Source organism: Miniopterus natalensis, chromosome 19 (genome assembly GCF_054644295.1).
Source record: "Miniopterus natalensis isolate mMinNat1 chromosome 19, mMinNat1.hap1, whole genome shotgun sequence".
Classification (NCBI taxonomy): domain Eukaryota; kingdom Metazoa; phylum Chordata; class Mammalia; order Chiroptera; family Miniopteridae; genus Miniopterus; species Miniopterus natalensis.
In genome coordinates, this window is record NC_142099.1 from 29,574,794 (window position 1) to 29,594,176 (window position 19,383).

General features: G+C 42.1%; 1 protein-coding gene across 1 annotated transcript in view; it reads right to left on the reverse strand.

The window, feature by feature from the left end:
* Window positions 1-19,383, reverse strand: part of CR1 (complement C3b/C4b receptor 1 (Knops blood group)) — a 72,429-nt gene that overhangs the window by 17,219 nt on the left and 35,827 nt on the right. The window contains exons 18-27 of the mRNA XM_087828193.1: window positions 17,884-18,063; window positions 17,202-17,301; window positions 14,008-14,093; window positions 11,579-11,971; window positions 9,944-10,120; window positions 9,744-9,846; window positions 7,221-7,306; window positions 3,060-3,287; window positions 974-1,153; window positions 259-358 (exon numbers count right to left, since the gene is read on the reverse strand). Of these exons, the coding sequence (XP_087684319.1) occupies window positions 259-358; window positions 974-1,153; window positions 3,060-3,287; window positions 7,221-7,306; window positions 9,744-9,846; window positions 9,944-10,120; window positions 11,579-11,971; window positions 14,008-14,093; window positions 17,202-17,301; window positions 17,884-18,063 (1,633 nt within the window). The remainder of the gene's footprint in view (window positions 1-258; window positions 359-973; window positions 1,154-3,059; window positions 3,288-7,220; window positions 7,307-9,743; window positions 9,847-9,943; window positions 10,121-11,578; window positions 11,972-14,007; window positions 14,094-17,201; window positions 17,302-17,883; window positions 18,064-19,383) is intronic.

The following is a 19,383-nucleotide window of genomic DNA, read 5'->3' on the forward strand; positions in this document are numbered from 1 at the left end:
TTTGTAGCCAGGGGATATCTCACCAGATCGCACATGCACTACCTTCAGCAGGAGCGTGGTGCCTTCCCTGGTTTATAATACAGACACAGATTTCGCCTCCTCTCTTAGATTCTTTTGATCATATGCCTGCGTTCAAGTCCTACTGCTTGCTTCTGGAAGTACAGGGGGCAGTAGTCTAGTTTGCCCACCTAAGGCTGAGACAGACATCCACACTGCTGTTCTGCAACGCATATTCCAAAGAGAGTGCTCCTAACTCACCCTTCATTGCAAGAATAAGTAACTGTTGATCCAAAGTGGGTATCTGCGTTTAAATGCACCATGCCATGGACGGGTTCTGGTGGAGTTCCACATGATTTTCCTATGAGAAAGAAGCAGAATTTGGGACTAGGTACAGAGTTCAATTTGCATATGTTTTTAGGATTCAGACTGGAGTATAGCATTCTAAACAGCCTATATATTTGTGATTTTTCCACGGAATTGCCACTTTGAGGAAACTCACCATACAATCTTAGACTTGAGCAGCTACAGGGCATTGCTTTTAAAGGACTACCTTGCATTCCCCAATAAAAGTAATTCATGGCTAAAGAATGGTTTTCTCACCCTACTAGTCTAAATCAAAGGCTTCATAATTTGGAATTTCCCTCCATATTAGTTAGCTAAGGACAATTCACTGCAGCCCACATAATTTTCTTGGGTGTCCCTCTTTCATTCATTTCATGGTTTTAGCCATCAAAGGTAACCTCCAGGGAATGGAAAAATTTCCTCCAATTCCTTCTGTGTGAGTCCCATGAAATGAATATCTGGTCAAGGTGCAGACACCCAGACAGTAACAAGGGATGACCTACAGATCTACCCTTCATTTAAATATCTTGGGCAAACTTAGATATCTCACCTTCAAAATCCACACAAATCAAATTAGATCCCATTGATGCTTTGACATACATAACTTAGTTCCTAGGATGGGGTTACTCACGTCTACAGAAATCTTCAGCACTGGACCAGACCAAATTTTCTAAGCAGGTGATAGAGAACGTATTCTCAAAATACCCAGGGGAGCATTTATAGTTCAAAGACGTCCCAACTGGAAACTCAGACTCATCAGTTAGGGCCGTAGGCGTGGCAAATGGAAATCGTTCTGGAGCTTTACAGTAACCTGGAGACCCAAGCGACAGGAATAGCAAAGTGAGCAATGAGCCTTCCACTCTACCCTTCTTTCTCTTCAATTAAGCTGATATACGGGGTCAAGGAACAGACACTTATAATAATGGAAGAAGACTTATAATAGAAGATTTCCTTCTTGAAGTTACCTTAGGATGTTGCTTTCCAATGACATCTACTGACCAAAATTTTTTTTGCCACATAAAGACTATTCACCTTTCTGGACTTTTATTTCACCAAAGCAAGAAATTTAGCTAATAGTTTCACATGTCAGACCTCCTCTCAGAGTGCCGTGTATTTCAGTGCTTACATTTCCCAGTACTGAAACCTAGAGTTAACCATTCACATCCTCACTTATTAGTGTTATTGTACCCATGTATATCAAGACGTATTTTACCATCTCTTTCCATTTGTTCCCCCTGCCTCTTTCTCAGGATGCTCATTGCAAGCTGCCCCTCCTGGCACTAAAGAGCAGTCAACACGTGTAATGAGTTGAATGATGTTCCCCCAAGAGATACATCTATCCAGAATCTCAGAACAGGAACTTATTTGGAATAGGGGTCTTTTCAGATATAATTATGGTAATGATCTTGAGATGAGATTATCCTATGTTAGTAGGGTGGGCCTAAATTCAATGGCTGGTGGTGTACTTATGAAAGAAAAGAAAGGGGGATTTGAGACACAGAGACACTGGAGAATAGGCCATATAGAGACAGAGGCAGAGATGAGAGTCTAGAGTCCACAAGCCAGGAGCCACTAGAAGCTGGAAGAGGCAAAGAAGGATTCTCCTCTAGAGCCATAGGAGGCATTGGGGCCCGGCCCATTCCTTAATTTCAGACTTCTAACGCCCAGATCTGTGAGAAATAAATTATTATTATTTTAAACCACTTAGTTTGTGGTAATTTGTTATGGCAGCCCTAGGAAACTAAACCAGACATTTAAGGACAAAGACAAAACAGATTAAGCCATTAAGCGGCACTTTCTCAGAAGCTATGTCTTCTTTAGGAGAGGGTAGATTGTATGCCGCACATTTTGAAACAGAGTCTGAACTCAACTATCTGTTCTCTGGAGGAGACTGCTTCTCTTTGCCAATTCAATGAGCCTGGCTGGGGTCCAAGCATTTGCATTTAAAGAAATAGCACTAGATTCTGATAAATACCACCCAGTTGGAGGGTGAGGGAGATCAAAGGGAAGTTAAATGCTTTTCATCACGTGTAGCCTTTTTTCACTGGATTGCTCTCCCCTCAGGACTCCCCTGCAGGGAAAGCGGTATTCCAGGGCTGACGCCACACCGAGCCTGCTAAAGGTTTCACTCCCAGGAAGGCCTTAGGTGAGGCCTCAAGTACCAGGCAATCTTCTCCAGTCCTTAGATCTTTCTCTGCTTCCTCTCACTCCCACAAAGATTAAGATGGGGCCCAGAGACAAGGTGACAAATGGGTTTACTTTGAGTTGAGGTCTTCAGATACAAATGTATAGTGAGTCCTTTTTGTTACTTATTCAGCATAAGACTAGCTAAATATTATCCATATTGCCAGTTTTATCATTTGCATGCCCATGAACTTGTGGAGAGTGTTTATCAGTTATCTTGGTAGTGGTTAGTGTGCATGGGCAATTATTTTCCTATACTCTCCAATGAATATATTCCCCTTACTCTTCTTATCCTACTCTCCTTACCACTCCACCAGCAAGATGAGTTATTAATTAATTAGCATCTTCCATACTCAGACACAGCTTGGCACTTCTGGGACCATCTGTTCTAGCTATGGCATGTTCTAGCTATGACACTTCCACTTAGGGCAGAGTTAAACTCACAAGTAAACACTGTAATCTTATTATAGAAGTAGAAAAAATCTGGTACATATATTCTGAAGCCATTTAGGTGAGTGGAGGTGGGTACTGACCAACAGGAACAGAAAGTTCACAGCGCGGGGCAGGGCCGCTCCAGATCCCATTCCCTTGACTGTCATTTGTGCAGCGGATGGTGCTCTCCCCAATGAGACTGAAGGTCACCCCTCTGCCTGGGTGGGAGTCGCATGTGTAAGATATTTCTTTCCCATAGGGAATGTCTCCCATAGAAGTTCCTGTGTGCTTTCCATTAAGAATAGTGGGAGGATTTGTACAAAAGATTTCTAGAAAAAAGACAAGAGCCATAAATTACATTAAAATGTTTACATTTTCATCTGACTTGATTCTAGTTTTGGTATGCTATGACTGCATTGCCAGTTCAAGAACAATTAAACTCTTAAGGAGAGTACAGACTGCAAAATAAATATATTAGTCTTCTGCGGAGATGCAGCTAAATAAAATGACACCTAAATCAATGTTTATTTGAAAAGTCCAAAAGGGATTTTAGCATCCTGAACTCTTCAGAGAGTTAGGACTTCTGGGTAATTGTTTACTTATTTAAAATGAACAGAAATCTTTTTAACCACATTAACGAGAAAATCATCAATTTAATAAGGAAAATCATCCAGTAATTCAACAAGCAAGTTTTTGGGCACCTACTATATGTCAAGTACTATTTTAAGCACAAGATAGACAAGCTCTTTTAACATCAAGGATCGTCATCCTAGAGAAATCTTTCAAAATCTCTTATATATTTACTATGTCTCTATCAGTGATTTAGTCTTTTCTTGATGACTTGAGGCTGCTATTCTCAAAAACAAAATAAATGGTCACAGTCATGTCACAATGAAATGAAACATCCTCCATACCCCTGTGCATGCTCCAAACAGCTCAGAAATATTATGAGTTTTGAGATACTTACTGTTTTTCACAGATTTTATTTCTCATTGAAGAAGTGCATGTTTCTTCTTATGAGTGTAACTATTTGGAGACGCTCCCTTCCCCTTCTGATTGATCTGTATTTGGGAAGGGGATACTGTAGCTTGATAGAATCATGGATAAACTAATCCCTGGGGGGAAAAGCTTGACCAACGTTTACACTCTAGTAAGTGGTTTTAGGTATATCTTTGGGTTGATGAGAGTATTTTCCTCTTTTCATGCTTCTTTACTGTACTTTAGGAAAGCTAAGGTTTTCCAATAGGTGATTTCCAAATATGAAAGATCTAATGATCAAGCTTCATTATATAAATCAGTACAAGAAGTCCAAATAATTTTAAAGCAGTGTAGTCATGTGAAAAATTCTATTATAAACATGTATTTTTCCATAGTTGTGATCATAAGATGAAACAATATTCTGTTTGATTTAGTGAAGAAATAAATGGACATATTGGTAATGTTTCTGTGTTTAACACACTATATTTCTGTCATCTTAAAAGCAAACAAAAAATAACTTTCTCAATGCCAGTTCCCTCTGCAGCTGTAGTTTCATTCCTCTACTCCCTTTACATTAGAACTCCTTTAAAATGCTGCCCATGTCCAGTCCTCCCTTCATTCTCCCTTGAACTCATTCCAATCGAGCATATGGCCCTACAACTCTTCTAAAGCAGCTCTGTCAAGGCCACCCATTATCTCCAAGTCACTCCAAATGTTCTGCCTTCATCTTATTTGACCTCTCTGGAGAACTAGAAATAGTTGCTTGGTCTCATCTCCTTAAAATAATTTCTTCACTTGGCTTCCAAGATACCCTCATCCTCTTGGCTCTTCTCTTAACACACCGGCTGCCTCTTCATCTCTTCTGCTGTTTCCTTCCCAGGTTTCTGAGTTCTCATTGTTGGATTCACGAGGCTCAGCCCATGCGTCTATTCTCTGCGCACATTCTCCCACTAGGTGACCCCGTTTAGTCTCATTTTAATCTCTCTGTGTAAACCATCAGCAAATCTTGTTATTTCTACCTTCCAAATGCATCCAGAATTTGACCATTTCCTATCACCTCTCCCACTGTTATCCTGGGCCAACATTTCTGATTAGATTTTTGCAGTAGCTTCCCCTTTTGTACTCTCAGATTTTCTTGGCAATCCCTGACTTTTGGCCACTCAGCTACTTTTTCAATCGAGAGTGCTGGCTGATACCACGTTACCTCATTTCCAGACAATACTGGCTGTCTCAGCCTCCCCAAGGGTTAAAGTTGGGCTCTTGCACAAGGAGACAGGAAAGATCCAACAGATAAACTGGTTCCATAGAGATGTTCTATATGAGCAACCATCCAGCTGTTTTTTCTTGTGAAGCTTCTAGCCACCTTGGTAGCATAGTATCTTTTATTTATTTGCAGTTTTTTCTATCCCTGCTTCCCTTCTGTTATCCTTCCCTCTTGATGTTCTGGAATTGTACCCTCCAATGGAAGATTATAACATAAACTTTGCCTCTGGCATTGTAACTGTTGTAACCAGCTAGGGAAGGCCAGGCGCTATAAGCATGGTCATCTGGGCAGCTTCACCAGGAAGCTGCAACTTTACATCCCCAGGGAACCACCAGTCCATTCCCTGCAGATCACGGTGGGGACGGGGTCCAGCAAAGGGAGAAACAGATGCATGTGCAGTGAAGTCAGGGTGACGTAGGGAAGGTGCTGCTTTTTAGTCTAACCTGGGGAAAAGATAATTGGCTAGAGGGGGTGGAGCCACTGCAAGCATGCAAAATCCTGAAGGGTTCATTGGGTAAGCTCCTACTTAAAAATCCGCCAAACGAAGAATTATCTCTTTCTTGTCCTGCTTGTGCTCCTACTTCTTGCTTGCTCCATGACCTGCGCTTGCCTCCACAGCCATGTGGCCCTGGAAGCCGCATGACCCATGGCCATGCGGACCCTACACACAAGGGAATGCAGCTGGGAACACAAGCTAAGCTAGCCAGATGCTGGACTGAACTGTGCTTCAACATGGGACGGGAACTTTGGACATTGGCTTTAATCCTAGCTCTGCTAAAGACAAATGAGACTTTTTCCATGGTGGGATGGAGGGAGATGGGACCTTGGAAACTCAGGGGTTTGATTTCACAGAAATAAAGCTCTGCATGATACCTTATCTTCCCCTGGGGGCCTCAGGAAATTCTTGTTCCTGTGATACCCCAAGAATCCCACTTCCACCAGCAATAGGTGGGGATGCAGAGGACACCTCACCAATAACAGTACTATTTTCTGGGGAATCTCCATCTAAGATATACCCTTTTCAGCTAAGTTCTCTCTACAGTGATATCATTAAAAATAAGTTAGGTCTTGTTACTTTCCTACTCACAAAACCCCAGTTGCTTTCCATCTTACTTGGAGTGAAAAGCCTAAGTTCTTACACAATGTAGAGTTACTTTTCTTTTATCACCTCCTACTACTGCTGTATGTGCTTACTCTACACCAGCTATGTAAGCTTCCAAGAAAATGTTAGAACAGGCTTTTCAAAGGAAATGCCAAGAATATTTCTGCCTTGGGCCTTTCCTAGTACTTTCTGCTCCATCTGAATGGAAGGTTCTTCCTGTATGTAATTCACATTGGAGTCAACTAATTGCTGCCAATGCTTGAATGTTACTTTCTCAGTGAGGACTCCCTTAATCACCTTATTTAAAATGGAAACTTTATTCTTTTTTCTGGCATTCCTCATTCCCATTCATATATTTATTCTATTGCATTACCTAAGTAACACTTAGTATTATTTGAAATTATTTATCAATGTGTTTCCTTGTCTACTTGTTGTTTGTTAAATCTTTCTTCCTGTCCAAGAATATAAACAACATGGGAGCAGGGGCCTAGTCTATCTTGTTTACAGACATAGTCCTGGTGTCTAGAAGACTGTTTGGCACATAGTAGGTGCTAAAAAATAAGTATATGAATGAATGAGTGGTTTATAAAAGGATAGAAAATCTGAAATGTGACTATCACTTTTGACAGGAAAAAAGTACAAATTTCTCTCCATCTATAAAGCATTTCTCCCCTCTTATAGCACCTGGTGTGCTATTAAATCTTTTTTGTATGGTACCCAACACACGATGCTCAGGTTTATTTTCCCCCAAAAGCATTCTTTTTAACTAATCCACAAAGAAATATTTCTATCAAAAATGAAAATAAACAGAGGAACAGTCACGATAATTTCATGGGGGCAAAAACACAGTAAGAAAATGAAAAAAAAAAAAAAAAAAGGAGAAAGATTCAGAGCTGAACAGATATTCCTTCTACTTACGTTGACACACAGGAGCACTGTTATTCCAAAGGCTTTCCATTCCAATCAGGACACAGTAACTAGAAGAACTTCCCTTTAAATGAAACCTAAGGAACAAACGCAGTAGTGACTGGGTGAGCATACCATTTCTCTCTTCCCTTCATTGTTAGATCTCAGCTTCTCCCTTTCTGCTAAAATGTAATTTAATTCCTCAGTTAAATACCAGGTGGAAAAGCTCAGCTCATTTGGTTTCTCAGGATAGAGGCTCAGAAACCAAAACATTTTTAAAAATTGCAGCTTCCATGAGGGACGAAGCTCAGTAAGTGACAGGCCTGTACTGAAGGAGAAACAAAAAACATAGGCAGACTTTTTCTTGGTCTTGTTCCAGACCTTCATGAGGTCATCTTTCCCTGACTGCTCTCTGATGCCTCCTTTTTGTCATTAGGAGGAACTTTTGCCTCTAATGCAAAATACAGCATTTTCTTCTCTTAGTGGACCAGGAGGAGAACAGCTCCTGACTTAGGTTGGCAAATCATAGAACGTGAGGAAAGATATCAGAGACTGTACTTTTTGCCAATACATTTGGAACACTCCTGAATGAGACTTATGGCATATCTGGATTATTGAAGAGTAGAGCCAAATTAACTAGAAAAAAAGAAAAGGTGAGAAGACAGGATTCTTTAGAGCACAATTATCCTAAAACATCTGGTCTATCGTCAGACCATTGGTCTCCTGAATTGTCTCCAGATCTTAATTGAATGACTGTTATTTAATGACTGTCAAGGAGTCCTTGAAATTGTTGACCCCCAATAATGAATGTACCTATTGAAGAAGACTCTTAATGGCTAATTAGGCTTAAATTTATAAACAGAGCCTAGCAGCCATTGCTAAACAGGGGCCTCTCATGCAAGCAATGCTTCAGGGTGACGCTGAATTGTCGCCTGCACTGTGTTCTTGCCATAAGGGCCAATCCTTATAAAAGGAGTTGCTGGAATCATATTTCAACTTATAGGACTGTGACTTTCCCTATTCATTTAGAGCTGCACAACTACAGTGCATCTCAGAAAAGATATATATACACACTTTATCAGCTGATAGCTCAATTTTGAAAATAAAATGTATTTTAATAAACACTGCCTTTATAATTATTCAAAGTGTATATATACATTAGCATCCCCACCTACCAATTAGAGCAGCTCTGTTCTGTCCAATCAGGATAATACTTTTTAAAAAAAAAATATCTTTATTGATGTCACAGAGAGGAAGGGAGAGGGAGAGAGAGAGAAACATCAATGATGAGAGAGTTGTCATTGATCGGCTGCCTCCTGCACCCCTTTGACTGAGGATCGAGCCAGCAACCCGGGCATGTGCCCTGACTGAGAATAGAACCTCCATCTCCTGGATCCTAGGTTGATGTTCAACTGCTGAGCCCCCCCCCCCCCCCCGGCAGGACAATGCTTCTTTGACCAATCAAACTGAAAATTTGGAGCCCTAATTAACATGATAACGGACCGAGCAGGGACCAGGGGCAGGGACCTCTGTCTATATAGTCAGCTCCCCCGGGTCAGGAAGCACACTTGCCCTTCCGCGAAAGGCTGTTTCCCTCACTGGAGCTGTAGCACCACAGCTGTCCTGCCAGGCTGTCTGGGGACGGGCCGAGGGCCCCCTTGCGCCAGGGCTCTTCCACGGCTGTGCTGCGTCCTGTCTGAGCTGCAACGTTGTTGAGCTGTGTCACAGCCATATTCTTCTGCAGCCAGGTTGTATCATAAGTGAGCTATTCCACAGCTGGGCTCTATCACAGTTGTGCTGTATCACAGTTGAGCTGCTTGTACTGAATAAAGTCTCCTCCTTCAGTGCACCCTAAATTGGTGAGTCCCATTGGTATTTAATTGGTACTAGTGACTATCGATTGGGCAGAACACATTAAGGGCAACTGCTCTGTGGTACCTGCTTTTTACCTGTCAACGGCATTGGAACACAATACCAAGATCATTTAGATTCACACAAAAAGTTAATGATGTTTCTTGAAACATGACCATGCATCTTCATGCTCATTCAACCAACCTAATACTAATCTAATGATGACATAATTAGATTAAAAATATTTCTACTTAGTCTTTTATTTCTATTCCAAGTTCCACTTATTGGTTAAAAAATTTCCTGAAACAATCCTTGCATGTTACTTATCTTATAAATAACACTTTTTAATATATCAAACTTTTTTTAACAACCCTTCTAGAATTTTTCTCTCTCCATGCTTACAAACTACTATTTATCCATATACTTAAAGACCCACCTAAATAGTTAAGAGCAGTTGTTATAGTTCTGCTGTTCAGTTTATTTACCAATTTTCCTTTTTATATATCTGTTCACGGTTCCATATGGTTCTCACCATACATCTCAATCTTTGTTTCAGACGTTAGACTCCTTTAGTACCTTTCCCCCATTAGGCAGCCCCCTTCTTGGATAGATCCCCATTGCCCAGGGTATCAGCATATCAGCATCCAGCACCAAGTCTTGGTCCCAGTTCCATGTCATACTCACCCCTCATCACAAACGAAGGTCACTTTTGCCCCAAGCTCGAGATTAAATGGGGGGAGCACACGGCCATTAGGAAGCTGGTCCAGGAAGGCAGCACATGATTTCACTGGAGAGAAAGAGAAACAAACAGAGGTAACAATGGCACCTGGGGAAGGAACCCCCGAGCTAAAGCTTTCAAAGCAGACGAGAGAGAGTGTAGGCACCTGCACATGTGGGGGCTGCTGGGCTCCAGTGTCCCTGGGGCGCACAGCGCAGAGAGGCAGCCCCTCGGAGGTCGTAGCCGGGCTCACAGCTGTACGTCGCGTCCTGCCCAGGGGAGAAGGTGCCCCTGTTGCTGAGGTTGTGCTTTCCATGCAGGATTTCTGGAGGCGGCTGACAAACTGGGGAAAGAACAGGTGCCAAGTTCCTGTCAGTTATGGAGAAATACTTTTTGCTAAATCTTAACCCATCCAAACAGTTAGAAACTCATAATTAGAGGGGTTCAGGCCTAACAAAGGAAGGCAAACGATACCCCAACCTCCTCGTTACACTGATGTGGAAGTTAAGACTAGGGAAGAGATGTAGCCACAGGCCTCTCAGCAAGTGAGAGGTAGAGAATTAAAGTCCCTTCTCCCCCACACGAAGTTTACAATATATTCATAATCCTGGCAGGCACGGACCCCTTCTCATGGGGCTGGCCATTTAGTGGAAAGCTGCTTGTATCGGTGGGCTTCCCAGGCACGTACTTGCTACACAGGCAACCCAATCTCCAGCCTCCTCTTTCAGATAATGAGAAGATTGCCTGTTTAACAGGTTTCCCTTCATCTCTGTTTTAGTGATCTTACGATCCAAGTGTAGTAATAATTCATATTTGTATCTGTCTCTTTGCCTCCCAGCTGCTCTCTCAGTGATTGCACAGGCTGATATGAGACAGTGAATAAACTGTAGGCTCCCTCCGTGTCCATATGGATCAGCCACAATATATACCAACCCACCTCCAAGCCATCTATCACCACAGAAGAAGGCAAGACAAGCCTTTGAGAACAACATGCCCTCAACCTGCCAGTCCCTGCAATAAGCGGGCATGTTGCTTAGAGAGTATTTGAGTCAAGACCTGCCTGCCTCCATTCTCAGCCCTTTCGGTACGTGCTCAGGGCATCAGACCTTACTTGAACGTCAAACTGTATGTATATCTAATTAAAGAGCCTGAAAAATCTGTTTGTCTTTTAGCAAGTGACTTTCACTTTCAACCTCAAATTCCTAATGACAAAATATACGAGGGAGAACAGAAGAGACAAACTCTAAGGTCCTCGTGACTTTTGTGATGCTAGGACATCGGTCTTCCTAAGCAGGTCCTTTCTTTCTGTGATAGATGCTGATAGAAGTATGGAAAGAACCACAGCATTCAGGCCCTAGGGTGTGACACACCTACTCCTGGGCATGCCACTTAGTGGCCCATGATCTGGATGATTCATTTAACCTCTGAAAGGCCAAGCTAACCTCACTGTCATGTGGGCATAGGAATAGCACTATTTCAAAGGAGGCTTGAAAGAGTCAAGTGGATCCTGCGTATCGAGTGCTTACTACCTCAGCCTAACTGAGCTGGGACTTTGCCCTGAGACTTGCTCGATGGCAGCGTCCCGAACGTCTCCTTCCCTGATGAATTCAGCTCTTGTTTCTCAAGATGAGGACACACGTACTGAGGTGCACACACATGTACCCCTTCTTTATTTCAGGCTTCTCTCAAAGAATTACTCACAGCGCCCACCACACGCCTTGTCCCAGAACAAGCACTGATGTCCCGGGGCTCCTGCGGCCCCCGTCATCTGCAGGCCCCTCGGAGCCTCGGTGAGACTCACCCCGGGAGCAGCTGGGCAGCTCGGGCTCCCATCTGTTCTGGGCCCCGCAGTGCACTCTGTAGGGTCCTTTCATGACAAAGCCAGGCTCACACCTGAACGTCACGGCTTCGTTTAAGGAGAACAAGCTTTTGTTCCCAGACACCCTGATTCCGTTTTCCACCTCTGGAGGCGTGCATTTGTTAGGTATGATGCACTGGGGGGCAGGGCCGCTCCAGGTGCCCACTTGACCTTGGCTGGTGCAGTAGATTGATGGCTCTCCCACGAGGACAAACCTTTCCCTTCTATTGTCAGAGTTGCAGCGATAGGTCACCGCCGCCCCATATTCAAAGTAATCTCTGCCTCTGTCAGAGAAATATCCGTTGGCGATGGTTGGCGGTGGCTTACAGTGAATGCCTGGCAAAGGGACAGCAAGTTAAACAAAGCCTCGAGTTGTTAACGTGACACTTCATCATAAACTTTGGTGAACAGCTTTGTTAAAAAACCCCAATTACCAAAAGTGAACATTCACAGCACTTCTGCTCGTGCCTAATGTTTTCTAATGTCCAGACTTTGTGCACGACTGGAGATGTGGGAAGGACAATGTGAACATTGTCCTTCTCAGTGAACATCGCTTCAGCACATGACCATGTATTACATAGTCCACGGGCTTCTCCTTGCAAGTGACGAGTTTTATGTTACTTCACTGTTCTTAGTTCAGCTCTCTCGTTATAAAAGGAATTTGGCTTTAATCTACTGGTTACGCATATGATGTCGTGCACATATAGTATCTTTATCAAAAAAAATGAAATCAAAGAAGCTATGGCATCACTAATAAAAAAGAGATAAAACCTAAATATACAGTATCACACACATGATCATCACAGATTCAAAAGCAATAAAAATAACTGAATATATGTGCTAGTCTATGCTAATAATTTGGAAAATGTAGATATAGTTTGCCATTATTGACTCAGGAAAAAGTAGAATATAGAAGTGCAAAAAATGTGTCAAAAATGCTACTCCTACAAAGATAGAAAGCACAGATAATTTTATAGACAAATTGAATCTAATATCTAAATATCAGATAACTCCTAGTCATTTTAAAGCATTCTGGAGCATACAAAGTATTTCTGTCATTTTTGGTGGGTAGACCTTAAAGTAGGAACATATTTATTTATTTTTACTTTTAAGAAAATATTGAAGAAGATGCATATTTCTGGCAGAAAATTTGTGGAATAGAAATGAAAAATACCTTTCAGTCCATTATCTAGAAAGCAACACTGTTAGTTGTTTAACGTGTAATTTTTAATAGACACACACCATATTTTTTCTAAAATATCTTTGTTGGCTTAATAATATTTCAGTGTAAGAATGTGCTATTCGATTCCATTTGGAAGAGCTGTCCCTCCTGGCTAATGCATTCTGGCATATCTTAAACGCTTCATTTTCTTTACGGAACACATGCCTTGTTTCTTTAATTTTTTCCAATATGTGTGTATTTATTGAGTTGTAAGCAATATGCACATGCAAAACACTAAGGCATTAGGTGCTTTAAAAACAGATCAATGGACATTTTTAAAGCACAAAATAACACTGAATCTCATCAGAAATTGTATTTTCTTCCGAATTTCCAAAGGATCATCTCACACCTGTTTGGAGACCATTCTTTTAGAAACATTGTTTGAAATACGCTCAACATTTGCATTCTTTTGACTTTTTCACTGTGGCAAACAAAACTGTAGGTAAATATTTGTATAGCAATATCCTTGCAAGGGACACAGTAACTGTTCTTTAAGAATAAACCATAAGATGGCAGATTTCTCAGTTCAAGGCATGTGTACAGTAAAGGGTTTTGACATCTATCGTATCCTGGCCTTTCAGAAAGTTTGCTCCCACTTAGGCTACCAGCAGCTGGGTGTGAGACTGTCGATTTCTCCACATTATCACCAAAGCCAGGGGTGCACCCTCTTTATGCTCTTTGTGAATCTGTGATTGAGGACTCCTCTCCCTGCCCAGAGTGTGGGAAGCTCCTGTTGCACAGGACTCACCACAGACAGCATGTCCCTGTTCAGACAAAGAACAGAAGGAAGGGAGAGGGCCGCTGCTGAAGTACAGGGCCTGATGTGGAGAGTGGCAGAGAGGAAGCTGCGCCACTTTTGCTAACTTTGCATGTGTTTACTTTGCTGAAGAGAATAATCTTCCAACTGGGAAGTGTTCAACCAACAAAAGAAGAAGTTGGGGTTGCTTTACATAAATTACACCCCAAGAAAAGGAAACACCAGAAGGAATTATAAGCTTAGAGAATTTGAGCACTTTTCAGGATCTGACTCTTTTTGTTCAAATATTGGAAGGATATCATTGCCAAGAGGGATGAGACTGAGTCTTCGTAATTGGAGGGGGAAAATGCTAGGATTAAGTGGTGGCTAAATGGGAAGAGATCTTTAACTCACGTTGACAGTCTGGTGGCTCCGTATCCCAAATGGCAGTATTGCCTGAGATGATGCATTTGGCAGATGAGGGACCAATGAGTTGATACCTAAAGGCAAAAGTGACAATTATTCTGTGCACCTCCCGTTAACTTCCTCAGGGCACGCATAGGCGCCAGATTGGACTGAGAACATTCTGGGAGAAGTGTAAGGACTTGCCCAAACCCCACCTGTTCTACCCGGGTTTTCTTATTTCTCTTTTCCTGTCCCCTGACTATTGAAAGGGACATGTCATCTTTAATTCCTCATGGCAATACACGGCTTGTTAATTTTTGGCTGCCTTGTGGACTGCATGAGGAATGGAAATAAAACAGTCCTCTTGTAGGCCTGCTTGATAATTTCTTTCTTAAATTCTGTTTTCTTCTTATATTACTATGGCCATTGTAGGATTTGTCTGGGTGCTCCTGATGTTCGCATGTAATTAACACGGCTATGCCATTTAATTTGGGCACGTTTCTTGTAAGTACAGGACCATCGTTGATGCTTTTAATCCTATTTGGAAGCCTTTGTCTTTCAATGGGAAGATGAAACCCTTCTGGTTTACTGAATCCTGTGGCATTTTTATCTTGCTTTTGTCATCATTATTTAGACCACTGGTTTCACAGGGCCCAGGGATGAGGGTGCAGCAGTGAATGACACACACCTGCCTTCAACATGAGGGGTTTGTTTTGGCAGAAGAGAAGCTGCATTCCTTACCATTCCTTTTTCTCCCTTCTTATTTTCTATGTGACCCAGACGGGGGAACCTCTTTCAGGTGGTCTAATAATTTCGGAGTTAAATATCCAATTTTATTCCATTAGAAATGTCCTTTCATGTGTGTCTATTGTATTTAAACCCAGTTTCTCAACTTTAATATCAAAATATGCATAGTTTATCAGGTCCCTATATAAGAGAAGTCTAACCTATCTGGCCCTGCTTTCTCCCATTCTGTAGTTTTATGGACACATTGTATGGCTCTAGAGGTTGTTATTGAATTATTATTATATTGAAAAGTTTCACTTTTGAACAATTAGTTCTGTCCTTGTATTTAGTTTCATAACTTTGTTGAAAAGAGTTGACCATGCTTTTTTAAATTTGTTTTTTTGTTTTGTTTTTACAAACTTTCCACCTCACTGATATTACTTTTGTACTTTTTCCCTGTTTAAAAAATTATTTCTGGATTGCCTGGAATCATTCTTCCTCTTTCCAGAATGTGTACTTAAATAGTGTATTTGTTTCCTTCAGTATCTATTTGGAGCCTCTAGACATGAAGACTAGCTTGTCTTGTTAGAAACTCTACCTTCTGCAATTTCGTGACGTGAAGGGTCACCGTTACTCAATATGAAGCATTTCTTTTGCTGGTTTTATAGTTTATTAATTTCCTTTCTGAATTTTGAAGTTTTTAAAAACACTTATTATTATTATTTAAAATAAATGTGTTGGGGTGCTATTGGTCAATCAAGTAATATAGGTTTCAAGTGTACAATCCTATAATAAATCACCTGTATATCCACTGTGTGCCCACCCCCCACAGTCAGACCTCTGTTCCTGAAATGCAGCCGTTTCCCTAGTGACGGCTAAGGAACGGCCTGTTCCGTTCCCTGTTAGAATTTCTGTTCCCTGATTTAACTCTCATTCTGTCTGTCTTACACACAGCTTCTCTGTTTTCTTTTTCTTTATTCTTTTCCACTAAACTCAGGGAGAATTGGATTAATTTTTTTCTTACTGTCTGCATCAACTTTCTGCATAATTCAGTGTGTTCACCACAGATTTTTGTTTGTTGTTTGACACCCTGCTTTCCATTCATGTGCAAACATTCCCAATTTCCACCTCCTCTGACAAAAGCAGTGTGCTACTGAAGCTCGTCAAAAATTTAAAAGGCCTATTTTTCCAAAAGTTTTCCCCATCTCTTGGAGGTAACTCTGCTTTGTAAGGGGAAATTCTTCCTGATTTCTCAGGTTGGTCTCTATGGCACCAACTCCTGTGACTTTTAAGCTCAATGGTTCGCTGTTTCATATGCAGGCAGGCTCACCTTCATTCAGTAATGCAAGAGGAAGATGGCATGGCCAGAAAATTTGTAGATCGTATTGAAGAAAGCTCAGGGAAGGAGAGAAGTATTTAGATTTACTTGAATTTGACTTTGCCAGATTATAGGCACCGTGGTCTGCTAGGCCTAGGGTGGCAAATACCTCCATGAGAGACCACAGATGACTTTCGGTGCTTATTGCTGCTCGAGGTTAGCCCAGATTCTCTAACGGGCTCAGCGCTCACAGTGTGCTCAGGAGTCCTCTGTACGCTGAGCGAGGGTAAGCACCAAGGGCAGGACCACTGCCCGGTGCCCACTGTGTGACTGGGGTTTTCACAGGGGCTCTGTTACAGGGTTGAAGAGTTCCTCAGAAAGTTCGGTTCAAGTCCCAGGAGTGTGACCTCATTTGGAAATAGGGCCTTTGCAGATGAAATCAAGTCAAGATGAGGTCACTAGGATGCCCTGAATCCAACATGATTGCCATCCGTGTAAAAAGAGAGAACTTTGGACACAGATCCATACAGAGAAGAGAAATGCTATGTAGAGGCCCAGGCCAGAGAGAAGGCAGCCGTGGGAAGGAGAGGCAGAGCCGAGAGCGGTGTGTCACATGCCGAGGAAGGCCTGAGGCTTCCAGAAGTTGGCAGAGGCAGGAGAGGTCCCCCTCAGACGCTTCGGAGGGAGCATGTCCTGCCAACACCTTACCTTTGGACTTCCGGCCTCCAGAACTGGCTGAGAATAAGTTTCTGTTCTAAGCCACCCAGTTGGCCGTGCTTGGTCATGGCAGCCCCAGCAAACTAACAGGGCATTACCTTTAAGGCTTGCTGCTCACACGAGAGCTCCATGGCCTTCCCTTTGTTCCCGCAATGTCCCACTGGATCAGGGCTGTTTATGTCCTTTGACTATGCCCTCCCCTTATTCCTTCCTTACTACCTGCTGAGCATTTCCCTTTTCTTGTGCGCACTGCTGTGGTTTCCATCAAGATTACAGATTTTCCCCTGAACCTTCTCAAACCTTAGCTCATTTCAACACCTATATTCAGGCTTTTAAAAAGCGGCTGTTAATAGTCTGCCGGGTTCTCCTTTCCAAGGTGGGAATACAAGGTAGTATTGCGATTCTGCAAATCTTGAACCAGGATATGTTATTGCCAACTCACCCTGTATTACAAGAATAATTAATTCTGGATCCGAGCTGGGTGTCCGTGTCTATGTGCGTCATGCCATTCACAGGATCTGGAGGAGTTGTACATACTTTACCTATAGGGAAGAAAGAGCATTTTGCAGCCAGGTGGAGTAATCTGAAACTTGTAGTACATAAGGTCCCAACCTGACTGCAGCTTACTAAAGAGTACATGAAATTCTGATTGTTCCACTGACTTTTCCCTCAGCAGACTGCCTGAAGATCAGCTACTTTCCAAGCACCACTGAAGCGAAGTCCTCTGGCCCAGATCTGTCTTATCTCTACTTCAAATTTCTCATCAAAATATAGAGGTTACTTACAGCCTTATGTCATAGCAGCATAATTTTCTGTCTTCCTACCTGTTACTCAACAGCTTATGTCTCCTTACAATTTCTTTTCTGTTCTCAAGTCATTCATTATTTACTTTCCCATGAGGGATGGTGGTTCCCCCCCGCCCTGCAAATATTTCTTAAAACAGTCTCATGAAACAAACTTTTCAACTAGTAATTAGCAATGACCTACACCACCAACTCTTACATCCACCCCTCTGGACACTTTTGAGAAGCAAAGTTTTCTTATCTCTAAAACTGGAAAATGTTAAACAAGATTCTATGGGTAAATTGACAGACATGGGAAGTTCCGATGCAGGGTTTACTTACGTTTACAGCCATGCTTGGCAGGCGACCACTCCAGGCTGTCTAGGCACCTGATAGAGAATGGCCACCCGTAGTACTCAGGGCTGCATGCATACTTTAGAGTTGTCCCAACAGGAAAGGCAGATTGATTGGTTTGGACTTTCAGCTGGGCAAATGGAAATTTATCTGGAGCATTACAGTAACCTGGAAACCAAGATATCAAGGACGTCAGATTTAACATAAAGGTACCCAATGCCCTTCTTTCTCTCTCTCTTATTAGATTTGATGCCAGAACAACAACAACAAATGGTTAGTTCGGGAAAGATAATTTCCTTGTAACCTTGTGAGGAAAAGTCCCATTAGCTCATGCACATTAAAAAATATACTATCTGGCGGGTGTTCTGCTATCTGGTCATTTTGCTCATATCATTTTCTGTAAAAGACAACTTCAGTTCCATTTTTGACACTTTTAGGGAGCCAGAAAAAGTCCTCCTGCCCAGGTTCCACCAATCCTGTCTGATTTCCTTGTACTTCAGTAAACCAAAACCCCAACGGAGGACTCACAAGCTTAAATGGAAGACTGAATGTATTTCTTGACACCAGGAAGCAGCCACCACATTTGTACATCTGATTCCTAAGCAAGCCACTTCAACACAAGGAGAAAACAAATAGCACTTCTTCAAAATAAAACAAAACTATACCTATATTGTAAGGAAACATTGTTTGAAGTGTAAATTGAATCAGACTCTGGCGTTAGCTCCATGCTCCCATGGCCTATTAGCCCTAGGTTCACTTTGGATTCTGATAATGAGAATCTAAAACAGTACATATGCTTGGAAAAATAGAAATAATTTCCCCTTGGTTTTGACAATAGCTTCTCTTTTAGCTTCTCTTTCAGCTGCCCACCACTTCCCTTCCAGTTATTTATTCAAATAATAATAACTCTACTACAGCCAATTCTGCACCCAGAGCATTTTCTGTGCCAAGATTTCAAAACCAATTTCTCATCCCTTGAAGATAAGTCAATCCTTTTCCTCAGTATAAAAATGGGGCTTATTTTCAGGGTTTTTCATGGGAAATTGATCCATCTACAATGCCAGTTTACATCTATCTTAGAGCTTAAATATTAGATCTACTAGTTTCTAGTTGAAAGAGTCCTTATGATGACTGGAATTTCCCACTAAGGCCAAATCACACATGAAGACAGCCTGGCAGGTCCCTAGTCTAAAAATGTAGCTGATAACACTAGGGCTGCCATCTCAGCTAGGGTGCTGATGAAAAAAACACACAGCATGAAACATAGGGGAAGATGGTCTCATACTATGGATCCAGTAAATGTGGACTAGGCCTCTACATTGGTAAACAAGCTCCTATGTGCACCCCCAACCGAAGCCATGTGATGAGGGGGAGAGTGAGGGCAAAAGTGACTTCTGAGCAACTAGCACTTGGTCCTTTCTTTCCTGTTAGAGCTGCTCCTTCTCTCAGAGTTTCCCAGAGGTCAGTAGATAATGCCAGACCTGGAGC